General features: G+C 33.3%; 1 protein-coding gene across 3 annotated transcripts in view; it reads right to left on the bottom strand.

Moving 5' to 3' along the window:
• Positions 1–12,030: 12,030 nt before the first annotated feature.
• LOC114328923 (polycomb protein Sfmbt) overlaps positions 12,031–22,338 on the bottom strand; it is a 49,905-nt gene continuing 39,597 nt past the window's right edge. For all 3 annotated transcript variants that reach the window (XM_028277912.2, XM_028277919.2, XM_028277927.2), the window contains 3 exons: positions 21,272–21,615; positions 20,271–20,435; positions 12,031–17,543 (listed from right to left, as the gene is read on the bottom strand). In XM_028277912.2, coding sequence (XP_028133713.1) covers positions 17,373–17,543; positions 20,271–20,435; positions 21,272–21,615 — 680 coding nt within the window. In that variant the 3' untranslated portion in view covers positions 12,031–17,372. The remainder of the gene's footprint in view (positions 17,544–20,270; positions 20,436–21,271; positions 21,616–22,338) is intronic.

Genomic DNA, 22,338 nt, shown 5'->3' with positions numbered 1-22,338 from the left:
TTTGCTACAGTATACTGGATTAAACGAGCTTTGTTGCACTATAATGGGAGAGAAATATTAAAATAAAGAGAGAGCTCATTTTAAAAACTTATGTTTAATGTAACAAAAATGTTTCAGAAATAGATACAAATAAAATGTGTAAATTATTTCAGTTTAAATCTATTAGATGTCCATGCTTATATAATATAGCTAACTCTTCTCCAGCATCATCGATCTCACCAATATCTGATTCGTTGTCTTGAGGATTAGAAAGAGATTTCTGTTGGTAAAAAAGTTTTTTAAAGAAAGTGAGATCCTGGATATGTTCCCATTCCTTGGTAAAATGTTTTGTCAGAAGTGTATTCAAGTCATTTAATTTCAATTTTTCATAGATATAATTCCTTCATCTATAATTCCTTGATTTCAACGTTGACAACTGTTTCCAAGTCTTAATAATACTTTTTCGACGCCTAAGCCTAAACTATAATCGTTGTCGAAAATGTTTCGAAGATAATCATACTTAACTTTAAGACTTTCGTCATGAGAGCCTTGGTACCTACTGCTGCTAAAGTCCTCTGATACTCTGATGGTTAATTCTCTTGGGAGATCTTGACTGGTTACATTTTTACCCCCACAGTTATGCCTTGTACTTGAAGGGACTCTATAAAAGCTTTTACTGCATTTTCTGCATAGATATTTCAATGAGCTTGCATCATCACCACGTTGGTATTTGGGTACATATCCTTATTCAAGGAACTTTTTACGCAATAACTGAATTCCATCTCTTGATACACCTAGGGTGTTTACAAAGAGATTTTTCCGCACTGGAACTAACCTCTTAAAAGAGGTATGAAATATTTCGTTGATACCTTTTTCTTCTAGTTTTTCTCATCTCCATTTTTGGCCTCTGATATCGTGTTGCTGCCAACCCGATAACATTGCGATAACACAAACCCTATACTCAGAATTGAATAAAAACAGAGTACAGCGAAGAATTGTGGAAGCAGATTCATACATATTTCAGAATGGACATAACGAATTTTGCAACAGTTTAATTATTGGTAATCCACTTTGTTATGAGACATGACGAGTTTTGAAACAGTTTAATTATGTTGGACAAAACGAATTTTCTGCATTATGAAAATGGACGTAACGTGTTTTGCAGTATTTATTGATTTTTATACGACATATATGTTTTTGGATGCAGGAGAAGAACCTCTACAAAATGGCGGTCTTATCCAATTTTGAAAAAAATGGACAAAACGAGTTTTGCAACTGGGCGACTCAATTTTGAGTTATTTTTGTCAAACTTTTGGTCATAACTTTTTAACTGGAAATGGAAATGCAATCAAAAACCGGAACTAAATATTACAGCTCGGCTGTTCAATAGGGCTTTTCAATCACAGTAATTTGTTTCGAGCTTCTGTCATATGTCGTATAATCCGTGTATATAGGGCTTTTCATCGATTGTCATTTGTTTCGAGCTTGTGTCATGTGTCACATAATATTAGCTTTGTTCCAGCAGAATTTTGAACTGATTCAGAATCGTACTGAGCGTGCGCTTTACATAAAACCGTAAGCGTTTTATGTAAAGCGCACGCTCAGTACGATCCTGAATCAGTTCAACATCAGTTCAACAGTCTGCTGGAACAAAGCTAATAATATATTTACGTCATACGTCTTTGGTTTGTATTATATACCAGTTTATATACTAATAACGTATGTCGTAGATATAATAATATTATGTGACACATGACAGAAGCTCGAAACAAATGACTGTGAATGAAAAGCCCTATTAATAGTATACACAGATTATACAATACAACATATGACTGAAGCTCGAAACAAATGATAATCGATGAAAAGCCCTATACGCGTCACGTCGATTGATACATCATATGTATGCCTTATTTTTATCGTTCTGGTTTCTTGTTCTTCTTACTCTATTTTTGGCTCTGTTCTTTTCCCTTGTCATTTCTTTTCCATGTGAATTTCATATTCTTCTTTAGTACTTAATACTATTCATTAGTGCTTATTTTATGATGTTTTCAAGCTCTAGGATTTCTTTTATTTCTGGTGATTGTCGATTGTAGCAACGTTTCCAATTACTATGCTCACTAGTCACTTGAAGTACTTAAACCGCTTATCGTTTTCTTTCTTTCCTTGTTATTTTGATATCTTCTTCCCATGCGCCTATCTCTAGGAGTATGGGGTTATGGCCTTCTGATCCTTCGTTATAAGGTTCTAGTTACCAAGATGATACAAGTTTGCTAATTCCAAATTAAAAATATAATTTTTATCAATTTATCTGTACTAGATGAGTCTTGAACGTATCTTTTCGGAGATACATGTTGAATACACCAAAAGGATGCATGATGTTATTTGGCATGCCATATCATTTTACCAAACGGTGTGAAATGGTGATTTTTTACTCATTTTGATGATTGCTATGTTACAATTTTTAGCGTTACTTAACATTTGGATTGACGATTTTTATTTTATTAAAAGAAGCTAGAGTAGAAGTGTAATTCTAACTAAAAGATGTTTAAAAGAAAACGATTTGTTTCTAAGCTTTATCAACAGAGGATATGGTTACGTTATGGAAAAATGTAGCTTTTTTCAAAATACATACTTTATAGGAATAGGCTGAAGTTTTAGTACAGCGCTAAACTAGACTTCCGAGGAAAATCCCAAAAATGCTCAAGTAAGTCCACCGGGCTTATTTTTTATGTCTAATAATAATTACTTTATTTATTAAAGTTTGATGAAGATCTAATTACCTATCGTCGCTGGACGTTCATAATATGTTTCTATGCGACGTCTCTTGGACGTTTGGAACCGCGACATTTGGATCAGACTGGGATGTCCAGAGAATGTTTTTAATGCTAAAACGGACGTCCTATGAATGTTCGTGTACTATTAGCGATTATATTTAAAACTGTTTATAAACTTATTTCTAGTCGGTATACTTATTTATATATAGGTACATTCCATGTCAAATCACTCAGGCAAAAAATTTTGGATCTCCGATTTTTCTGAAAATTGGTATATAGCTTCTGCGGGACGTAAAAATAAGATATTTGAGGTCAAAAAATCTTCTTCTTCTTTTTTTCTCAAAATATTATTTTATGCGATTTTACAGTGATTTGGTGTTTATTTAAACAAATTTGCATTTTCTGTCGTAAAGTATCGATGAAAAACATAATATTTTAATAGAAAGGACTCAAAAATGTCATTATATGGCATTATAACAAGTTATTTTGAATCAAAACAAGTTTTTGATCAAATTTTATAGTGTAAAAAACGTTAAAATACCGTTTTTTGCATTTTCCTCCATTCCCAAAATACATTATCATCGATTTGGCTGAAAATTTGCCCACAGATAGCCAAAAGATAGGACTTTAAGTGGTTAGAAGGATTTGAATTATATTACAATACCAAAAAAGTTACATGCAGTAATATCAGACTCAAAAGTATATATTAGTCCAGTCGGGATAGTATTTGACCTTGAATGCCGAGCTGCCCAAAATTTTATTTTTCTGATCTTTAGGGGAGTCAATAGTAGCCTAAATTTAAAATCACGAATGAATTCCTCGGTTACGTTAGCAGCCATCTTGATTTTAAAGGAGAACCTGTTTTGCCCAATATCTCCGCCATTTTTGAATTTTCGACAAAAATGATAGGAACTGAAATTGTTCCAAATAAATCGTATTTACAATTATTATAATTTCTTTTTAACAATTTTTGTCGTGAGGTCGATATTTTCGAGTTAATTGTACTTACAGTAGACGCCTATATTTTTGACTATAATATTGCATGTAACTTTTTTGGGTATTGTAATATAATTCAAATCCTTCTCACCACTTAGTCCTATGTTTTGTCTATCTGTGGGCAAATTTTCAGCCAAATCGATTATGATGTATTTTGTGAATGGAGAAAAATGTAAAAAACGGTATTTTAACGTTTTCTACACTATAAAATTTGATCAAAAGCTTGTTTTGAATCAAAGTAACTTGTTATAATGCCATATAATGACATTTTTGAGTCCTTTTTATTAAAATATTATGTTTTTCATTGATACTTTACGATAGAAAATGCAAATTTGTATAAATAAACACCCAATCACTGTAAAATCGCATAAAATAACATTTTGAGAAAAAAAGAAGAAGAAGATTTTTTGACCTTAACTATCTTATTTGTACGTCCCGCAGAAGCTATATACCAATTTTCAGACAAATCGGAGGTCCAAAATTTTGTTTGCTCCAAAATTGAGTGATTTGAAATATGGAATGGCCCTATAATTTTGTATTGTTTAAATTCACTTTTATCAATTACAGTCGACTCGCGTTAATTCAAACCTGCGATAATTCGAACCTCTTTATATTTCAAAGTTATCACGAGTTCCCTACAAAATCTCTTTATATTTCGAACTAAATCAATACATTTTTATTCACTTGGTAATTCGAACGAAAAAAATCAGTGCTATATAACAAAAGGACGCGTTAATTCGAACTCATCGGCGTCCAGCACTCGACAATTCAAAGTTGCAGAGAGAAAATGCGGAAAGATTGTAGTAAGTACCGTTTTCTGTACTTTCTTTTTCTGTACCTGCTTCAAAAAATTCGGTTTCTTAAAGAAGATCAGGAAAATCTTCCGATACTTATGGATCATGAATAACCAGCAATAGAACCATTAGTTGACATCAGCGGTGTGAGTTTTTCTGACTTTGTTCAAGTAAATGAAGATGTTACTCTCTCAGGTTCACTAACCGATGGCGAAATTTTATCTGCGACAGATACGAATGAAAAAAGTAACGATGAAGATGAGTATGATACATAAGAACCTTTGGCAGAGGTGTCAGTTAAGGAAGCAAGATCCTCATTCAATACCTTACAAACCTTCTCTCTACAAAACGAAAGTGATGAAAAAGCATTTCAGGCACTTTTTTCTCTTAAAAAAATTATTGAGCACTCGGAGCAGCAGCAATGTGCTTTGAAGCAAACCAGTATAATACAGTTCTTTCGAAAGATTGATTAATTCACAGTATGAATACATACATTCTAGTACACGAATTCTAACTCGAAACTTTTGTCATCGTTATAGAATAGCAGTTAATAAATAATAATTGATCAACACTTAATAATTCGAAGATTTATTTATTTTCTCTCACAAATTTCGAACCGTGTGATATTTCAAACACTCAATAATTCGTAATATTTTAAGAGTCCCTCGCGTTTCGAATTAACGAGAGTCGACTGTATATATTTTATATAATTTAAATTCCACTCCACTACCATCTCAAATTTGAACGCGCCATCTATTACCTTTTCTTTGAAATACGGCGGATAGTATAAAAATCCAATATTGATTTTTCGTTACAAACCTGTAATTTATTACAGTTCTAGGTTTCTTTATCTATGTAGTCAAAAATCTATAAGCAAGGAATATATTTAGGTACTATATATAGTATTCCGATTAATAATTTTCTTATCCGTCTATATCGAAATCGTTATACTGTATAATACGTCGCTATTTTTCGTACTATCCACTGCCACCTTATTTATTTGCAGGTCACTTTTATTTTGAGCGACCATCTTCATTTGTAGTAGGTGGCAATACGAATTTAATCAATATATAAGTAGATTTAATGATTTATTATACTTAACTAGCACATTATTTGACCTTATTAAAGACATAAAAATGAAGTTAATAGAAGTAGCACATCCCCTTGGCACCCTCAGTTGCTTAAAAAACAAGATATCACTGACCTTTAAGTTGATTAGGTATATTATTTCCTTTTTCTTTGTCGATGTTCAATCTCTCTGGCATTGGAAACCTAAGTAATATGTGTCTGTTTTAGTCATATTGGTCAATCCTTACTAATTCTTTGCTATTATTCCCCTATAAAAACTTCGGTGTTTTCTTTTGTATCTACTTTGAACCAGCGATCAGGTGTCTATTATTTCCGTTACTCTGTTTCCATTTTTTTGTTGTCCTGTATCCATGTCAGGGTTATTGCGGAAACATATTATGGGTATATTTCTACGTCACTGCGATTTAATGCTTGAATTATTCTTTTCATCAGTCTGTGGATGATTCTTTTCATGCGTCTGCTAAAACAGGAACGCTACACGCAATTCCAACTTCAGCAGCGTCGTTAAGCCTTTCCCTAGTGCAACCTGTGCTTTGGCTACTAGAAGGCTTGTTTTTTTTACTTCAGAAGATATATCGCACTAATAATACAATAGTAATTCAAATAATATTAACTCAAAATATTTCGAATTTGACATAACACTATTATATTCAGACGTAAAATTCAATTCCCTACAAGTCAATAAAACCGTCGTGTTAATAGTGCAAAAAATGAATAAGAGATGACGTCATAAGACGTTATTCATGACTGACCAAGTGTCTTTATCGCCCTCACAATATTGCGCCATTTTTAGTTGAGGCCAACAGTGATCGGGAACGTACGTGTTGCTTTGCTCATCATTTTGAGTTTCCACGTTATTGTTGAATCAGGTATGTAATTTACATATCTATATTTTAAGTTATTGCATTATTGTTGATTTGAACCAAACCATAACATTGTTGTTTTTCTACTTATTATTACACTATTACTGATTTACACAAGCACGTTTTAAAATAATATTTTTCCTAACGACACTATTATTGGTTCAGTTCATTATTTTTGACATGCTACACTATAGGGCTTTTCATCGATTGTCATTTGTTTCGAGCTTCTGTCATGTGTCACATAATATTAATATATCTACGTCATACGTCTTTGGTTTTTCTCATTGGTTATATCAATAACGTATGACGTAGATATATTAATATTATGTGACACATGACAGGAGCTCGAAACAAATGACTGTGAATGAAAAGCCCTATTGTTGAATCATAACTTTAAACTCTTTTTTTGTTGTTTGTAAAACATTTATTAATCATTATCTATTTTTCAATCAACGTATAGGAATAACTCATTTAAAATGTGCAGCAGTGTTATTAAAAAAGCTTACTATATACTAAATATTTTATAAATTTAGAGTTACCACACTCTTCGTGACATTCTTGTTCATTTCGTCAATTACCTATGTTAATAATTACTTTAATTCATTTTTAAGGGGGCGATTCATAGCAACAAGTGATCGTGGGCGATTACTTGTTGCTATGGCAACAAATGTTAAGGATGGCGAGCAGGAAAACTCTTCACCGTCGTTATTCCCACTGGTGAGTACAAATAATGAACCTAGTGCCCAGATAGAGAACAGTGACGTTACGAAAGTACAACCGGCACCTATACCTTCACCATTTACGAGTCATCAAAGTACTTCAAGAAATTGACGTAAACAAACAGTGACCTTTAGTAAGGTCAGTACATAATGTTAAACCTATTACAGAATCCAACCAAAGGCAATATCACATTTCACCGGTGCACTCAGACCAGAGCGACTTTGATTCCGACCGAGATCCGCATTTCATTCCTGTTGTGCAAAGGAAAACCTCTAGTTTGTTTCGTTGTCAAACAGTAAAACCATAAGTAGCTCTTCCTGAAGAAGCTCTTCTACTAGTAGCTCTTGGAGAACGCAGAAAACATGGCAAATTACGCGAACAATGCAAAATATGGCAAACAACATACTGTGGAACCGGAGATCTATGAAGGTGTCAAACATTTTATAAACGCTATACCACGCGTCGAATTACATTACCTTAGAGCTCAGACGTCACGGGAATATATCCAGTGTGAAAAGTCTTTAGCCGATTTATATCGAGACTACAAAGATAAATGTACAGAAGAAAACTGCAGATAATTTGCGTCTGCAACTACTTTTAACCGCATTTTTACTAAAGATTTTAACATCTCCTTCCATACACCAAAAAAGATCAATGTGATCTTTGTGAAAATTTCAAAAATTCTGATGAGGATGGAAAAAACAGTATTGTTATGACGTACGAAAACGACTTGACAGAAAAAGAACTGTCCAGAAAGGAGAAAGAAAATGACAAAAATGCTAACATAGATTCAACAATATTCGCCGTATATGACTTGTAAGCTGTGGTGCCAGTACCAAAAGGCCAAGTTTCATTATTTTTTTATAGAAGTAGAATTAACTGTTTTAATTTTACAATGAGCGACAAAGAGTCCGCAAAATTTCCCAAAAACTGACGTAAACCGCAGAAAAAAAATTAGTAAATCAAATTGTAGTAACACAAAATATTTCATAAATAATGTCATAACTAAAAATAATATTTCATTTCGAACATTTTGCTTAGAAAAATACCGTTTTAACTCAAAATTCTTAAATAACTTCACTGACAGTATTTTTATTTAAATAAGAGTACAAAGAAACTTCCTTTAATATTAATTAGAAACGGGTCATTCCATTTCAAATCACTCAATTTTGGAGCAAAAAAAATTTTGGACCTCCGATTTGTCTGAAAATTGGTATATAGCTTCTGCGGGACGTACAAATAAGATAGTTAAGGTCAAAAAATCTTCTTCTTCTTTTTTTCTCAAAATGTTATTTTATGCGATTTTACAGTGATTTGGTGTTTATTTATACAAATTTGCATTTTCTATCGTAAAGTATCAATGAAAAACATAATATTTTAATAGAAAGGACTCAAAAATGTCATTATAACAAGTTACTTTGATTCAAAACAAGCTTTTGATCACATTTTATAGTGTAGAAAACGTTAAAATACCGTTTTTTACATTTTTCTCCATTCACAAAATACATCATAATCGATTTGGCTGAAAATTTGCCCACAGATAGACAAAACATAGGACTTTAAGTGGTGAGAAGGATTTGAATTATATTACAATACCAAAAAAGTTACATGCAATATTATAGTCAAAAATATTGGCGTCTACTTAAAATTAACTCGAAAATATCGACCTCACGACAAAAATTGTTAAAAAGAAATTGTAATAATTGTAAATACGATTTATTTGGAACAATTTCAGTTCCTACCATTTTTGTCGAAAAGTTAAAAATGGCGGAGATATTGAGCCAAACAGGTTCTCCTTTAAAATCAAGATGGCAACTAACGGAACGGAGGAATTCATTCGTGATTTTAAATTTAGGCTACTATTGACTCCCTTAAAGATCAGAAGAATAAAATTTTAGGCAGCTCGGCATTCAAGGTCAAATGCTATCCCGACTGGACTAATATATACTTTTGAGTCTGATATTACTGCATGTAACTTTTTTGGTATTGTAATATAATTTAAATCCTTCTAACCACTTAAAGTTCTATCTTTTGGATATCTGTGGGCAAATGTTCAGCCAAATCGATGATGATGTATTTTGGGAATGGAGGAAAATGTAAAAAACGGTATTTTAACGTTTTTTACACTATAAAATTTGATCAAAAACTTGTTTTGATTCAAAATATCTTGTTATAATGCCATATAATGACATTTTTGAGTCCTTTCTATTAAAATATTATGTTTTTCATTGATACTTTACGTCAAAAAATGCAAATTTGTTTAAATAAACACCAAATCACTGTAAAATCGCATAAAATCACATTTTGAGAAAAAAAGAAGAAGATTTTTTGACCTTAAATATCTTATTTTTACGTCCAGCAGAAGCTAGATACCAATTTTCAGACAAATCGGAGATCCAAAATTTTTTGCCTGAGTGATTTGACATGGAATGTACTAAAACATATTGTTATGCATTAATTTTTTGTTTACCTGCAATAGGAAATGAGTAATGAGTTTTTCGTTGATTCTGAAAAATCATATTTTTTGAGTTACGACACTATTGTATTATTAGTGCGATATATTACTGCTCAGTACCGTTTCATAGAGCCGTCAGCAAATCCATGCAATTGTATTTTTCCCAAAATGGCTGGATTATTCCACCTAGGTATTTTTTCTCATCGTTTTTTATCAGAATTCTCCATATCTTTGTCCCATCTCATCCTTTTGTCCACAAATCTTGTATAAATAGTTTGGATTGTATTATCACTGGTGCAATCTATCCTAATTGGTCATACAGGGTGTCCCGGAAAATAGTGCGTTCCTTAAAGGTGTGGGTAGAATGCACCATTTAAAAGAAAACTTTCTTATAATTTTTTTTTCTAAAGTCATCTGTTGCCCCAAAAAATTAAAATAATGTATTTTACTAAAATTTAGATTTGGCAACACGGCAGTTTTATTTATTTTGACACAGCTTAGATAAAAATATACAAATTGTAAACACAAACAGTCATATCATAATCACCTGTAACCCCAGAATAGGTACATCCTATTGTTGTGATATTGTCATGATTTCGATAGCGATTATCATGATATTATGTTAATTACGTTTAGTGCAAGATTTACAGCAAGGCTATTTACCTCCAAGTAAAATAAGATCTTCAGAGAACCCGAATTTCTGTGTAAAGTGTTATGTGCAGATAAAGTTTATTTTTACGAATGGTGTGTTTAACTTTCGTGGTTGACAAAAGTATGAATTTGTGGGCTGGGAATATTTTTTATAATCATCTAATTGAACCATTCGAACTTCCCAGAAGATTGAATGGAGAAATGCAGGTACTCAAATGTTTGCAACATGTTCTATCGATGCTCCTTGAAGACGTAGTTTTATTGTAATACAAAAATTCTATGTAAGTTAAAACACTATACAAACCTTATTTATTAGATATTTAATAAACACAAATATTATGCTGTTTTTCTATCACTGTTATCAGTATTTTATCAATGTATATTATGCCTATGATCGATGATTCATGATAGTTGAGTTACAGTAAAATTATTTTAGCACAGAAGGAACGCAGCGCTGCCGGCTGTATTTGCTTTTCTGTGGACATTAATCAAATGCATTAAAATTAATAAATTATTTTTTTGAAAACGGTTGACTTAACAAAAAAAATTTATTAGACTTTTTTGCTCTAAATGGTGCACTTAGCCCATACCTTGAAGGAACGCACTATTTTCCGGGACACCCTGTATATTATTGATATCATTTGATACCACCAGCTTCTGTTGTTTTGTTTAAAAAATATTTATTGAAGTTATACTTCTTTAGGCACGAGGGTGAATTTTTACATTCCCTGGCGCATGCGCACACCGAAAGTATGGTATCAGTCGCTACATCTTTTAAGTTATGTAGCGCAAATAAGGTGTGCGTGAAAAGAATATATTATTAGTGTTTTTAGTAAATATATTTATTATAATTTTTATGTCTGTGGATTTGTCTTCCTCCTAATAAGTATTATTGAAAATGTTTATTTTCAATTAATGTATCGGTCACCGTGATTGTAATTATGTCCGAGAAATGATCGACTGAATACAAAAGCGGTGGTAGCTGATCGGTAGAGCATTCGCCTAGGGATCGAGAGGTCGCCTGTCCAAATCCGGAAAGTCATCCTTTTTTATTTTTTTTTATATTTTTGGTGTCCTTTTTGTTCTTTCTAAAATTAGTATAATATTTAAATACAATACAAAAAAACTGTTTAAAGTAGATAGGCATATTGATTTCGTTGAAATCATAATATGAAGTTAGATTATATTATAATAGAAGTATAACTTCTTATATACGTGCGTACAAAGTACACACACATTTTTTTTACATCTTAAACAGGCGACCAGTGGTTCCCAGCTGTTTCATGTATATCGCCCTTGTCTAAAAGCATGTAGCCACTATGTTCGCGCTCCTGTAACTGCTCCACAAAGTGGATACGTTCGCGCTCCTGAACCGTGCAACGGTGCGCGATCTACCTCAGCGCTCCAATTGGGGGCAGTTTATATGTAAAGGAGCGCATGCCTTATCCATTGGAGCCGTTGCAGGGGGCACGGAGCGCAAGAGGTTCGCGAACATAGTGGATACGTGCCTTAACGCTTTGAGATCGAGGTTTTTTAGTTCCTCCGGTATGTTTTTCATTAGAACAGTAGACCCAAGGACTACTAAAGTGTGTGATTTTTAAAAATCTAACGATAATTGTTCCAATATCTCTGAAATTTTTACAAAATAACATACATAATAATCAAACTCGTATACCAGAACAAACGAAGGAAAAATAAAACTACACATAAATGATAACTGATGTTCTATTTCTTTGTTTTTTCCAAAATCATATAAATATACTCTTATTCATGGATGAAAAAGGGTTCTAACTTTGAATAATTTGTTATTTCACAATTTAATTCATTTTCCATTAAAGAATATTCTTCATGGTTAATTTGATGTATAAAAATATACATAATTACAACAATTATTACATTCTACAGCATGTTCTACTTTTGCTTTGTCCTCTCTCACATTTTTCGTTAAATGATTAGTTGACAGATATTCAGCCGTGTGATGGATGACCGAAGTTATCTTTAACGTTTGAGTTAAAGTTAAGATAACTTTCAGGGATAACGTGCACATAACTATTTACGTAAATTCGGTGTGATGTATCTGTCGCTGTCGCCGTTATGAGATAGTTATTTCTTCAACGTTAAAAAAGAGAAATAACATTTGACTAACAAAGAGAACCTTATGTAGAAATAGTACAAGTTGGAGTGAGCGCGAGAGATTGATCGGAACATGCCCCAGGCTTGACAGGATGGGACGATACCCATAAAAGCAATGTTGCCAGAGTTGGTACAATTGTACCAATTTGATACAATTAACAACCAAACTTTTGATACTAAAGCACAGAATAAATAACCACACAGAAGCGAATCTGTCTGTCGTTTTCATTGATTTTGTTGGGACCGAAATATTTGACCTTGTGCACCAATTACAGAATAGGACGTGCTGTTCTAAGGAATAGACCATTCCAAATTAGGTAATATTTTTGACAAGTATTAATTAAATATGAAATATAAAATTTAAATATAATATAAAATAAAACCTATATAAATATAAAATTTAACTATAAACAACTGTCACGTCAGTCGCAAAAGTGAGGTTGCACCAGTTACGTTGACACATGAGCATGCAAATTATGTTACCGTTTTCGGCAGGATTTATTATAATCTGAATAAAAATTTTCAAAATCGTTATTTCTTTTTATAATAAATTTAATCTTTATAAAAAGAGCCCCTAAATATGCATATACCGTGTGTTTAGTTTTAAATTAGATATAGGAGTACACCCAAAACATGTCAACACTGCTTCCCATACCGAGTCACGCGGATTTATTCAGTTATTCGTCAATTCTACAGTGGCAATGCACCTCACCCTCACAAGCAATGTTGCCACTTTTAGCGTTTCCTTCAGTCGCCTATCTCTTAATTGAAAACTAAACATATTATTGTATGCTGCTCATCCCTCAAGAAAGCCCGCGCAAATCGGTGCAGGCTTAGATTGACTGGATTATAAATAAATATCTCGCTGACGCAGTGGCGTAGCGTAGTAGGGGCGGAACTTTTTAGGGGGCGGCAAAATTTAACAATAAATAATAAAAATATTTTGTAAATATTTGAACCATTTTATATTTTTATCGCAACTACAAATTTGGACCGATTGAAAGAAGCACGGAATTTTTCATTACTTATTTTGTGACGAATTCGGGGAATTCCTTTTCTTTGAATGATATTTTGTAGCGACTGGCAATAACGTCTATACTGACTTGTGGAAATTCCCCGTTTATGACTAACAAATCAGCACAACTTTTTTCGGCACTTTAGAACGTTGCTATTCTTTTTCTCATCGATACATCGTTGGGAAGTTCTGATAGCAGCTACAGACAAAAGAAGGATTCAAGACATACGGTGGAGTGCAAGAGGCGATGCCGTAAATGTGACATGGCATCATTACAAAGAGATTCTCGTCACTTTGTAAAAACTGACAGAGGCAGGTGAAAGCTTAAACATGAGGACAGATGCAGGTGCTTTACTAGTTTCGATGCAGTAATTTTCCTTTCTTTGTTTTTTGGGTCTGTGGCAACCTGTGCTACATGAAGTGAATGCTGCACAAAAATATTTACAAACAAGGGGACTTGACATACGATTGTGTGCTCAGAAAGTAAATGCTTTGCAGATGATATTGACAGAGAAAACAGAGGAATGGGCAAATGACGCTGTAGGTTATGCAAAAAATATGTGTGAAGAACTTCGAATCTCCATAAAACCTCGGAGGCGCATAACAAGAAAGTATATTTTTGATGACGGAACTAGAGGTGATAACTTGTCTTGTGAAAATGAGTTGAGACGAAAGCTGTTTTCTTCGTTAGATAGAGTTATTGTAGAAATTCGTGAGCGTTTTCAACAGCTACAGAATTGAACGGATAAGTTTTCTTATGGAACGCCGGCTATATTATTAGATCCAGACAACACTGAAGGTAATCTAGACCTAGACTACGCATCTGACGAAATTAACGAGTAGGGTTTCAAGCTGGAAAAACTTCGACTGCGGACTTTCGTTGCTGCTACAGGCAACGAAATTGATTAATGCAGACTCACTTGAATTATTTAAATTTATTGTTAAATCCAAGCTGGAAGAAACTCTGCCCAATATTTTAATAATGTTCCAAATATTTTTCACAGTTGCTATAAGCAATGCCAGCTGTAAGATGAATTTTTCAAAATTGAAATTGATTAAAAATTATTTAAGATCGACAATGAGTACTCTAAGACTAATTAATTTAGCTATTTTGTCTATTGAGCAAGAGGTGTGTGAAGACATTGACGGTGCAATAAAAGACTTTGCTCTTAACCCGCCATTACACGCGCTATGAGGGAATCCCTCACCATATTTGTTTATAACTAATGAAATTGTGTAAACTAATACGATAACCTTAAGCACCCAGGAATGCCTTTAGCATGGTTCATGAGAGGGTATGAAACAGTTATAGAATATTTCAGGCGGTCAGTGTGCTGTGTGATAGTTGAAAGAAGAGACATCCCTCTTCAAGTGAGGGAATTCCTCACTGCGCGTGCAATCACAGTGAAATCACGTTTCTATTATCTCAAAGAAACTTTTAGGTTTTTATTTAATATTTAGGTAGGTTTAATTAAAATATTATTGTTTGGATTAGGTTAGGAACAGTGGCACACCGAGGGGAGGTTTGGGGGTTAAAATCCCACCCAGAGCATATAAATATATATAAAAGAAAGTAGGAAAATGTAACTTGTCTTTCACAAATAATACAAAAAACTTTCGGTGCCCAAGCAAACCCCCTCCCCCCCCCCCCAGAGGAAAATTCTAGGTGCGCCACTGATTAAGAACCCATTTTTAAATTTACCTATTCTAATTGGGAAATAAGCCACAATTTAACTTGAAAAATTGATTTTATTGACGTTTCGAATTCCACCTCGGACGTCGTTATCAAAATACAAAATATTAATAGTTAATTACATAAATGCCACAAAGAAATAGCTTCAGAACAGTTGTTAATTTTAATTTGTATTTTTAGTAAAATTAATTTGCGTAAAGAACGTTAATTTCTTCAGTGGTTTGCTGAAATTGAAAATTAAGAAAACTTGCTTTTGATCTATATTATTTTTACTTTTGTTTTGTTAAATTAATAAAAAAATGGTTTACGAGACTTTCTATAATATGTGAGTACAACCCATTTTATATTTATAGATGTTGACATTCATTCTTCCTCGAAATAAGTCGAATTTATGTAGGTGAGGGCGACGCTCATACGCGTGCAACTACGTCACAATAGAAGACGCGTGTAACGACGGGTTAAAAAAAGTAGACGTATAAATTTTTAATTGAAGACGGAGATTTTGTTTTACATTCTAACAAATACTCATATTACTTTTCAATAAAAATAAAAATATAACATTATAGTATTGTTCTAGTTCTAATTAAAAATTGATTTTATTTAATTTTCTCGATCGTCAAGGTGTACCTAACCTGAAGTAATAAGGGTGTAAGTTATATCAATGTATCTAATTGGTTAAATTAAAAGAATTTTTGTATTAATAAACGTGATTGTAACTTAGATAAACTTTCTTATTTAATCCAACCTGTACAATGCAAAATAATGATGACTGTTCTCGCCGAAAAGTTCTCTATAATTAATGTATGTAATGTATAGTATACAATAAATTAAAATACCTAAATAAGAGGGCGGCAAAATTGTCTTCCGCCCCGGGCGGCCGACACTCACGCTACGCCACTGCGCTGACGTTACAAAAGTATTCAACAAACTTAAAAATTAAGAATCGTCGTGTATCAAACACTTTTAACTATTTTAATTTATATCGACCCTTTTTCTTCCATGCTTAAGCCGGGCTCAAACGACTCGTATTCTTGGCGAATAATAATCGTTACTTTCGTATACTTACAATGTCGTGTGAGTGGGTTACTCGTACAATTGAGGGGGTTAAAAATAAAAGGGTTTAAGTGCACTTTTCTAAAAATATGCTTGAAGTACAGATTCGCATACTTAAATGGTATTATAACTTGGTGGTAACAGGATTCAAGCATATTTCGCCCTACAGTCGCCATATATCGCCATTACACTTAATTTAGTGAAAACAATTATTGCAGTTTGCATTAGTAGTAAACGGGTTTACGTGCGCTTGAACCGTTTTATCACAAAACCATTTTTAGTATTCTGTAAAAACAAATAGTAGTAAAAGGGTTTAAGTGCGCTTGAACCATTTTACTGTAAAAATACATGGTAATACAGGGCAAATACAGGGCTTTTCCAGGTAAAAATACATGGAATTTGGAAGATTAATTAAGTATTATGCAACGTGTCAGTTGTAGTTACACTATGGATAACATCTGAAGTAAAAGATAAAAATAAGATAAAAAAAGATTACTAATAGTAATAGTTAACATCTGCACTTGAACCGTTTTATCAGTAACATTTATCAACACCATGTACCGATTCAAGTATATTTTTTTAATAATTAAAAATGGGAAGGATATAATAAGAGTAATGATATATCCTTATATCGTTTATCATTTTGGAGAACATTGTAGACTAGACATCTTTTAGGTTAATGACTCCTAGAATTTATAACAACTTTGAAGCTGATTATCTCAGAACTATCAAAACTGCACTTAAACCCTTTTACATCTGACCCCCTTAATTATTTGTCACTCGTTGGTTTTCCATTTGTGGTCGGTAAAAATGGCTCGAGTCAAAGGGATCACGATTATTAGTACACTTGCCAAGTACATACTTGTCTATACTTGCAGAGGCGCTAAAACAAAATGCAAAAATTGTCTAGGTTTTTAAGCCAAATGTTTACGCTTGCGTACTTGTAAATAGTACACGTACAATAGTACACAAGTAGGCATGTATTTGCCTACTACACGAGTCGTGTGAGCTCGCTTTTGGACATAATGAGCAACTAAATCACACACAAAACGCTAAAAGATAAATACTGAAATACAAAAGAAAATAACCTAAAATATATATGTACATATTATGTTAAATAATGTAATTTCACATATAGACTTATTAATGAGGAGGCACTATAAGAACTTTTTGATATTTGCTTTACTATGACGAACTTGAGAGAGGTTCATTTTAAGTTTCAGTTGTTGGACGAGATCATAAATCTTCAAGGAGGGGCCGACCTTGCCACCAGTAATGTCTATGACATCTTCTTTACTCAGATCTAGAAGCTTTTTTCCGTCGATATTCTGAAAGAAAAAAAATATTTTTATCACATCAAGAACTAGTCTGAGATGGAACTAGAATTGGTCTGAGATGGAGAAAGATCAAATAGAGGCATGGAAAAGTCGTGTAGAGGAAATTTCAAAAGAGTAGAACAGAAGAGTCGTACACTTTTGGCTAAGTGTACGTTCATAGTGGAGCGTAGAAAAAGTGCGATCCAAGAGCAAAAAGGCGAAATCAAACTACTACTGGGAAACGGAGGTACACAGACTGTACCACACAAGACTACACTGTACACAGACTGGACTACACAAACAAGTTTGATTTATCAGCTCGCTCGATGTATCTCGATGTCTTGATAGCGGAAGTGTTCCATAGGAAACCGTTGTGGGATCAGAAACATTTTCAACATCACAATCGATGCATTTTAGACAAAAATTGGATCATCAACTTGATTTTACGCAACAGTACAGGATCAGTTTCCACCATCCGAAAACGTAAACTATCTTCTGATGAAATAGGAAACGCTTTGATTCGCCTTGAAAAGAAAAAACTTGACATGGTGAGAAATAGAGCAATGCAGTCTCGACAAGTTAATGATGATGAATATTGCTTTAACAGCCTACTAGCATATATCAGACCCCTTACACAAGCAGACAAGCTTTTACTTCGCTTGAGTATACAGTAATTGTTTACGATGTGGTATTTGGTCAATATACAAATGGCCAGAATCCATCAACTTCTTCTTCAAGGTAAAGCTTTTCCAATCCATCAACTTCTACTTCAAGCCAAAACTTATGCAATTTATCGTCTATTGGGTTCTTTTTTAGTGGCTATTCAGATAACGACGATGATTTTGTAAATTTATATTATCTTATAGCATTTCAAAAATCTACTGGAATGAATAAAAAATGCTATAATGTTTTGTTTTAAATCCGTCTTTTTAACAATTATCTCTTGTATTTTGTGTTGGTAATATCATTCATTTAAATTTTTTTCGAATTTGTTTAATACTGTTGAAGTTTTTGGTTACACCCTGTAAGCCAGTTTTGATAAATGCCAGGGTAAAATTAACGCGCAATACACCACCTGCCTAAACAAAAAGTTTTTCAGTTCTTCGACAAATTTTAAGATATCCTTGAAGGTCTGTGTCTGATTGGACGTTTATGACGGAATGCGGTTTTTACGCGCGAGGAGAAATTTGGTAGAGGAGTCAGTTCGAAATTAACATCTGAACCGCACACATCTGGTGCAGGTCGAACTCACAGAATGGCTGCCACGCAATGCCGGCATTAATTCCGTATCATCGTTATGTGAAGTCAATGAATGGTTCGCATTTTGTTTTGTGACTAGTGATGAATACCCGAGAAAAGTTTCACTCCTTAATTTGGATTTTTAAAGTGAAAAGCCGAGACCCAATACCAAAGAATTGCGACGTAGCTAATGGCCGGCATGGTGGATGTTCTGTCTTTTTTTTGAAGTTTGGTCGAATGGTATTTTGTATTTGGAGTCCCTGACGAGATGTGGCAATGCAAGTGCCTAGATGTCTGGTTTTGTTTCAACTTTTGTCCTGTTCCCCATTGTCTAAAGCCCTTTGTCGTCGTCATTAATTGAAGAAGCCCCGCCCACATGTTGAATGACACATGGAAATTTTGGTTAAGTGTGATGTGACAAGAAAATGTTTTTTTTTAAGTACTGTAATCTTTTAATAATAATGCCCATGTTGGTAAAAATAATAACGAATTTAAATGATATCATCGTGATAATAAAACTTTTGTATGAAAGATATTAAAGGTTGTAAAAATTAACTTCAAAAGATCTTGAGATGTTATCCTTTGTTCTATTTTGTTATTCTAGCTGTCTGAATAATTTTGTTTAAAAATAAAGTAAAGCTCTTATAATATGTAAAAATAATATGAGGTGACAACTGACAGCTAGATGATTTTGAAGGTCAAGTTTTGTTTTGAAATAAATACACTGCTCAATAAAGTTTGAATATTTTTTGTATTTGAAAGAGGGTTTGAGTGTCTGCTTCTTCTTTAGCCCCATTTCGACCCCAGTATTCAAGTAGTTTCTGTTAACCCCTGTCCCCATCTGAGCAGGCATTTAAAACGCTTCAATCTAACTTTATAATTAAATTTAAGTTAATAATTACTGTTAGCTGTATAATAAATACTTATTATAAAAATATCTTGTAATGACAGTGACATTAAATATGTGGCATGCCAACCTTAAAATTACAGTAAAGACGTACAGCAGGTAAAATGCGGTTCTGCTTGAAATTCGTCTGTCGTGGTCAATTTCTTTGGATTTTTTCGTGTAGGTAGTCGAAAGTCTCCACATTCATCCTGAAATATGCTTTGAATTTGACGAGATCCTCCTGTAGCTCTTTGAATAAATGGTGAAATTCACCTTGGCCAGTGCGGGATTCATTAATAGGATGAATTCCCTCTCCCACGAGTCAGGAAGTACCACGTTTTCAACGAGTTTTCGAATAAAAGGAAATAACTATCAATGACTGCCGAGTGGGAAAGAACTGAAAGACTCTCGCGTGACTCCCAGCTCACACTCTGGCTTGGTACTTGCTTGCTCTTTGCTCGGGAAAATATCGCCGCTCTACTCTTCGCTTCCACGCTGAATGTACACTAAGGAACGCAAGAACGCAATACTTCATAAGGAGGCAAGATAGTAGAGAGAGAGGGAAATGTTATGATTTGAAAGTTATAAAATGTTTTTAAAAAAGATGTACGTACCTGTTTACTAAAGGCATCGCTATAATTAGCGCAATCGTTAACCCTGAGGAATTGAACAATATCGGAGGAACTCCATTCTTTCGGACAAAGTTCACTTCTTTCAGAAGTACTACCTGAGTTATCTATTAGTCTGGGTATCACTTTTGGGCTGCTCGGAGTGGATGACTGAAACAAATATATGATATTATCTATTATAAATTTATACATTTTTAGGGCCGGTTGTTCGAACGCTAATCAACAATTATCATTATCAAATATTTAATTACTGTCACCAAACTGTCAATGTCAACTTTGTTTGGGTTGCTGAAAACAATTAATTAAAATTATAAGATTTATTATCAATTATGTTAATAATTATTGTTATATTAATTGATTATAGTCTCAGAATTGTAATCAATTATGTTTTTAGCAACCCAACCAAAGTTGACATTGACAGTTTTGACAGTAATTAAATATTTGATAGTGATCATTGTTGATTAGCGTTCGAACAACCGGCCCTAAATCTATCAAATGTTAAGATCTTGGATATAGAAAACAACTATAAAAAAGACTATTTCTAGAAATGTACCACATCAACAAAAACAAAAAATCAATTAACTATAAAACAAATACGGATAGTTAATTATTTTGTAGTATGTTTCTGATGAAGTTGAATAAAATGATTAACGAAATATCGAACTTTAGAAATAAATGTAGTTTCCTACATTGGCAAGAATATATACCGTACAAAGATTCTAAAGGTGCCGGGGGGGGGGGGGATGACGTCTATGCGCAGTATTACAGTCGGTGTATGAGAGAGGAAGTATTCGAAATCATGAAATAACAAATTTTATTTTGTTTGTTATTTCATTATTTCGAATACTTTCTCTCTCATACACCGTCGGTAACATTGCGCACAGATGCCAGTCCCCACCGGTACCTTTAGAATCTTTGTACTCTATGTAAATATATATTTAAACACATTACATTACTTATGCAACTTAAAATAATTATCTACTTACATTAACACACGGATTGAAAGAATCATCAACTACTTCTGAAGATATCGGTAAACTTTGATCTGGCCCTGCAGGTTCCTGCCCAGCCTCAGGTCCATGACTATCGTTTATGTCCTCGGTAGAAGCGAGCGACTCAATATCGGGAATAATAGTGGCTAAATCTGTTTCTGTTGGCATTTCTTCGGGTTCTTCAATCCCTCCCACTTCCGATGTTTCTGACTGTTCCATACGCTCCAAAGGCTCCGGAGCTTCGAATACTGACGAAGTTTCACTATTGGTGGATGTAGCTGCATGCTGCTGTGATTTCGAGGCTGTGTCCTTCTTCTTTTTACGGCCTCTCTTCTTTGCTGTGAGAACAAAAAGTAAAAAAATCAAAAGATATTCAATATACCAACAATTGCACAAAATTTGATTAAAGATGCAAGTTTGATGTAGTTAAAATATTGACTTTGAATTTTTATTAAAGGTATACGCTGTGACCTCGTACGTAGAGGGGATATTTACAAATTCGCGAGCGCCAGTAGTGACAAGTCTGTAAACGTTTACCGGAAATTTGACACAAATGTCAAAGTGATTAATTTAAAATTAAAACATTAATTATAAAAAATATTAGTTGGTGAAAGCTGTGGTACCTATATATTTTTACCTTAAATATACTTACGTTTTAAATACTGAATTTAAGTTTTTTTAATGTTCCGTAATATGTAATTATAAGTTAATCTATTAATCTTAGCGCCATCTACACGATTATTGTGAAAGTATCCGAAATAAGAAATTCATATTTTATCAATAGAACGTCAAAATGATTAGCAAAATCTTAAAAAAATCGATTACAATTTAATTACTTTTTTGCGTTGTAAATATTAAGTGATAACAATTAAATAATAAATTTAAAAATTACCGGTGAAAGTTGAATTAGTATTCCGCTAGGAGCGACACCAGCGAAGCTCAGAGCGTATATGGGAGATATAATACGCTGTTCAATAAGTTTTGTGGTTCAATAAGAGAGGACGTTGCTACTAGCCTAATATTTTTTGGTTATGTTGTTAGAATCTTCATATGAACATACG

Source organism: Diabrotica virgifera, chromosome 3, assembly GCF_917563875.1.
Source record: "Diabrotica virgifera virgifera chromosome 3, PGI_DIABVI_V3a".
Taxonomy (NCBI): domain Eukaryota; kingdom Metazoa; phylum Arthropoda; class Insecta; order Coleoptera; family Chrysomelidae; genus Diabrotica; species Diabrotica virgifera.
The sequence above is the reverse complement of the archived record's forward strand: the minus strand, read 5'-3'. Positions and strand labels throughout refer to the sequence as shown.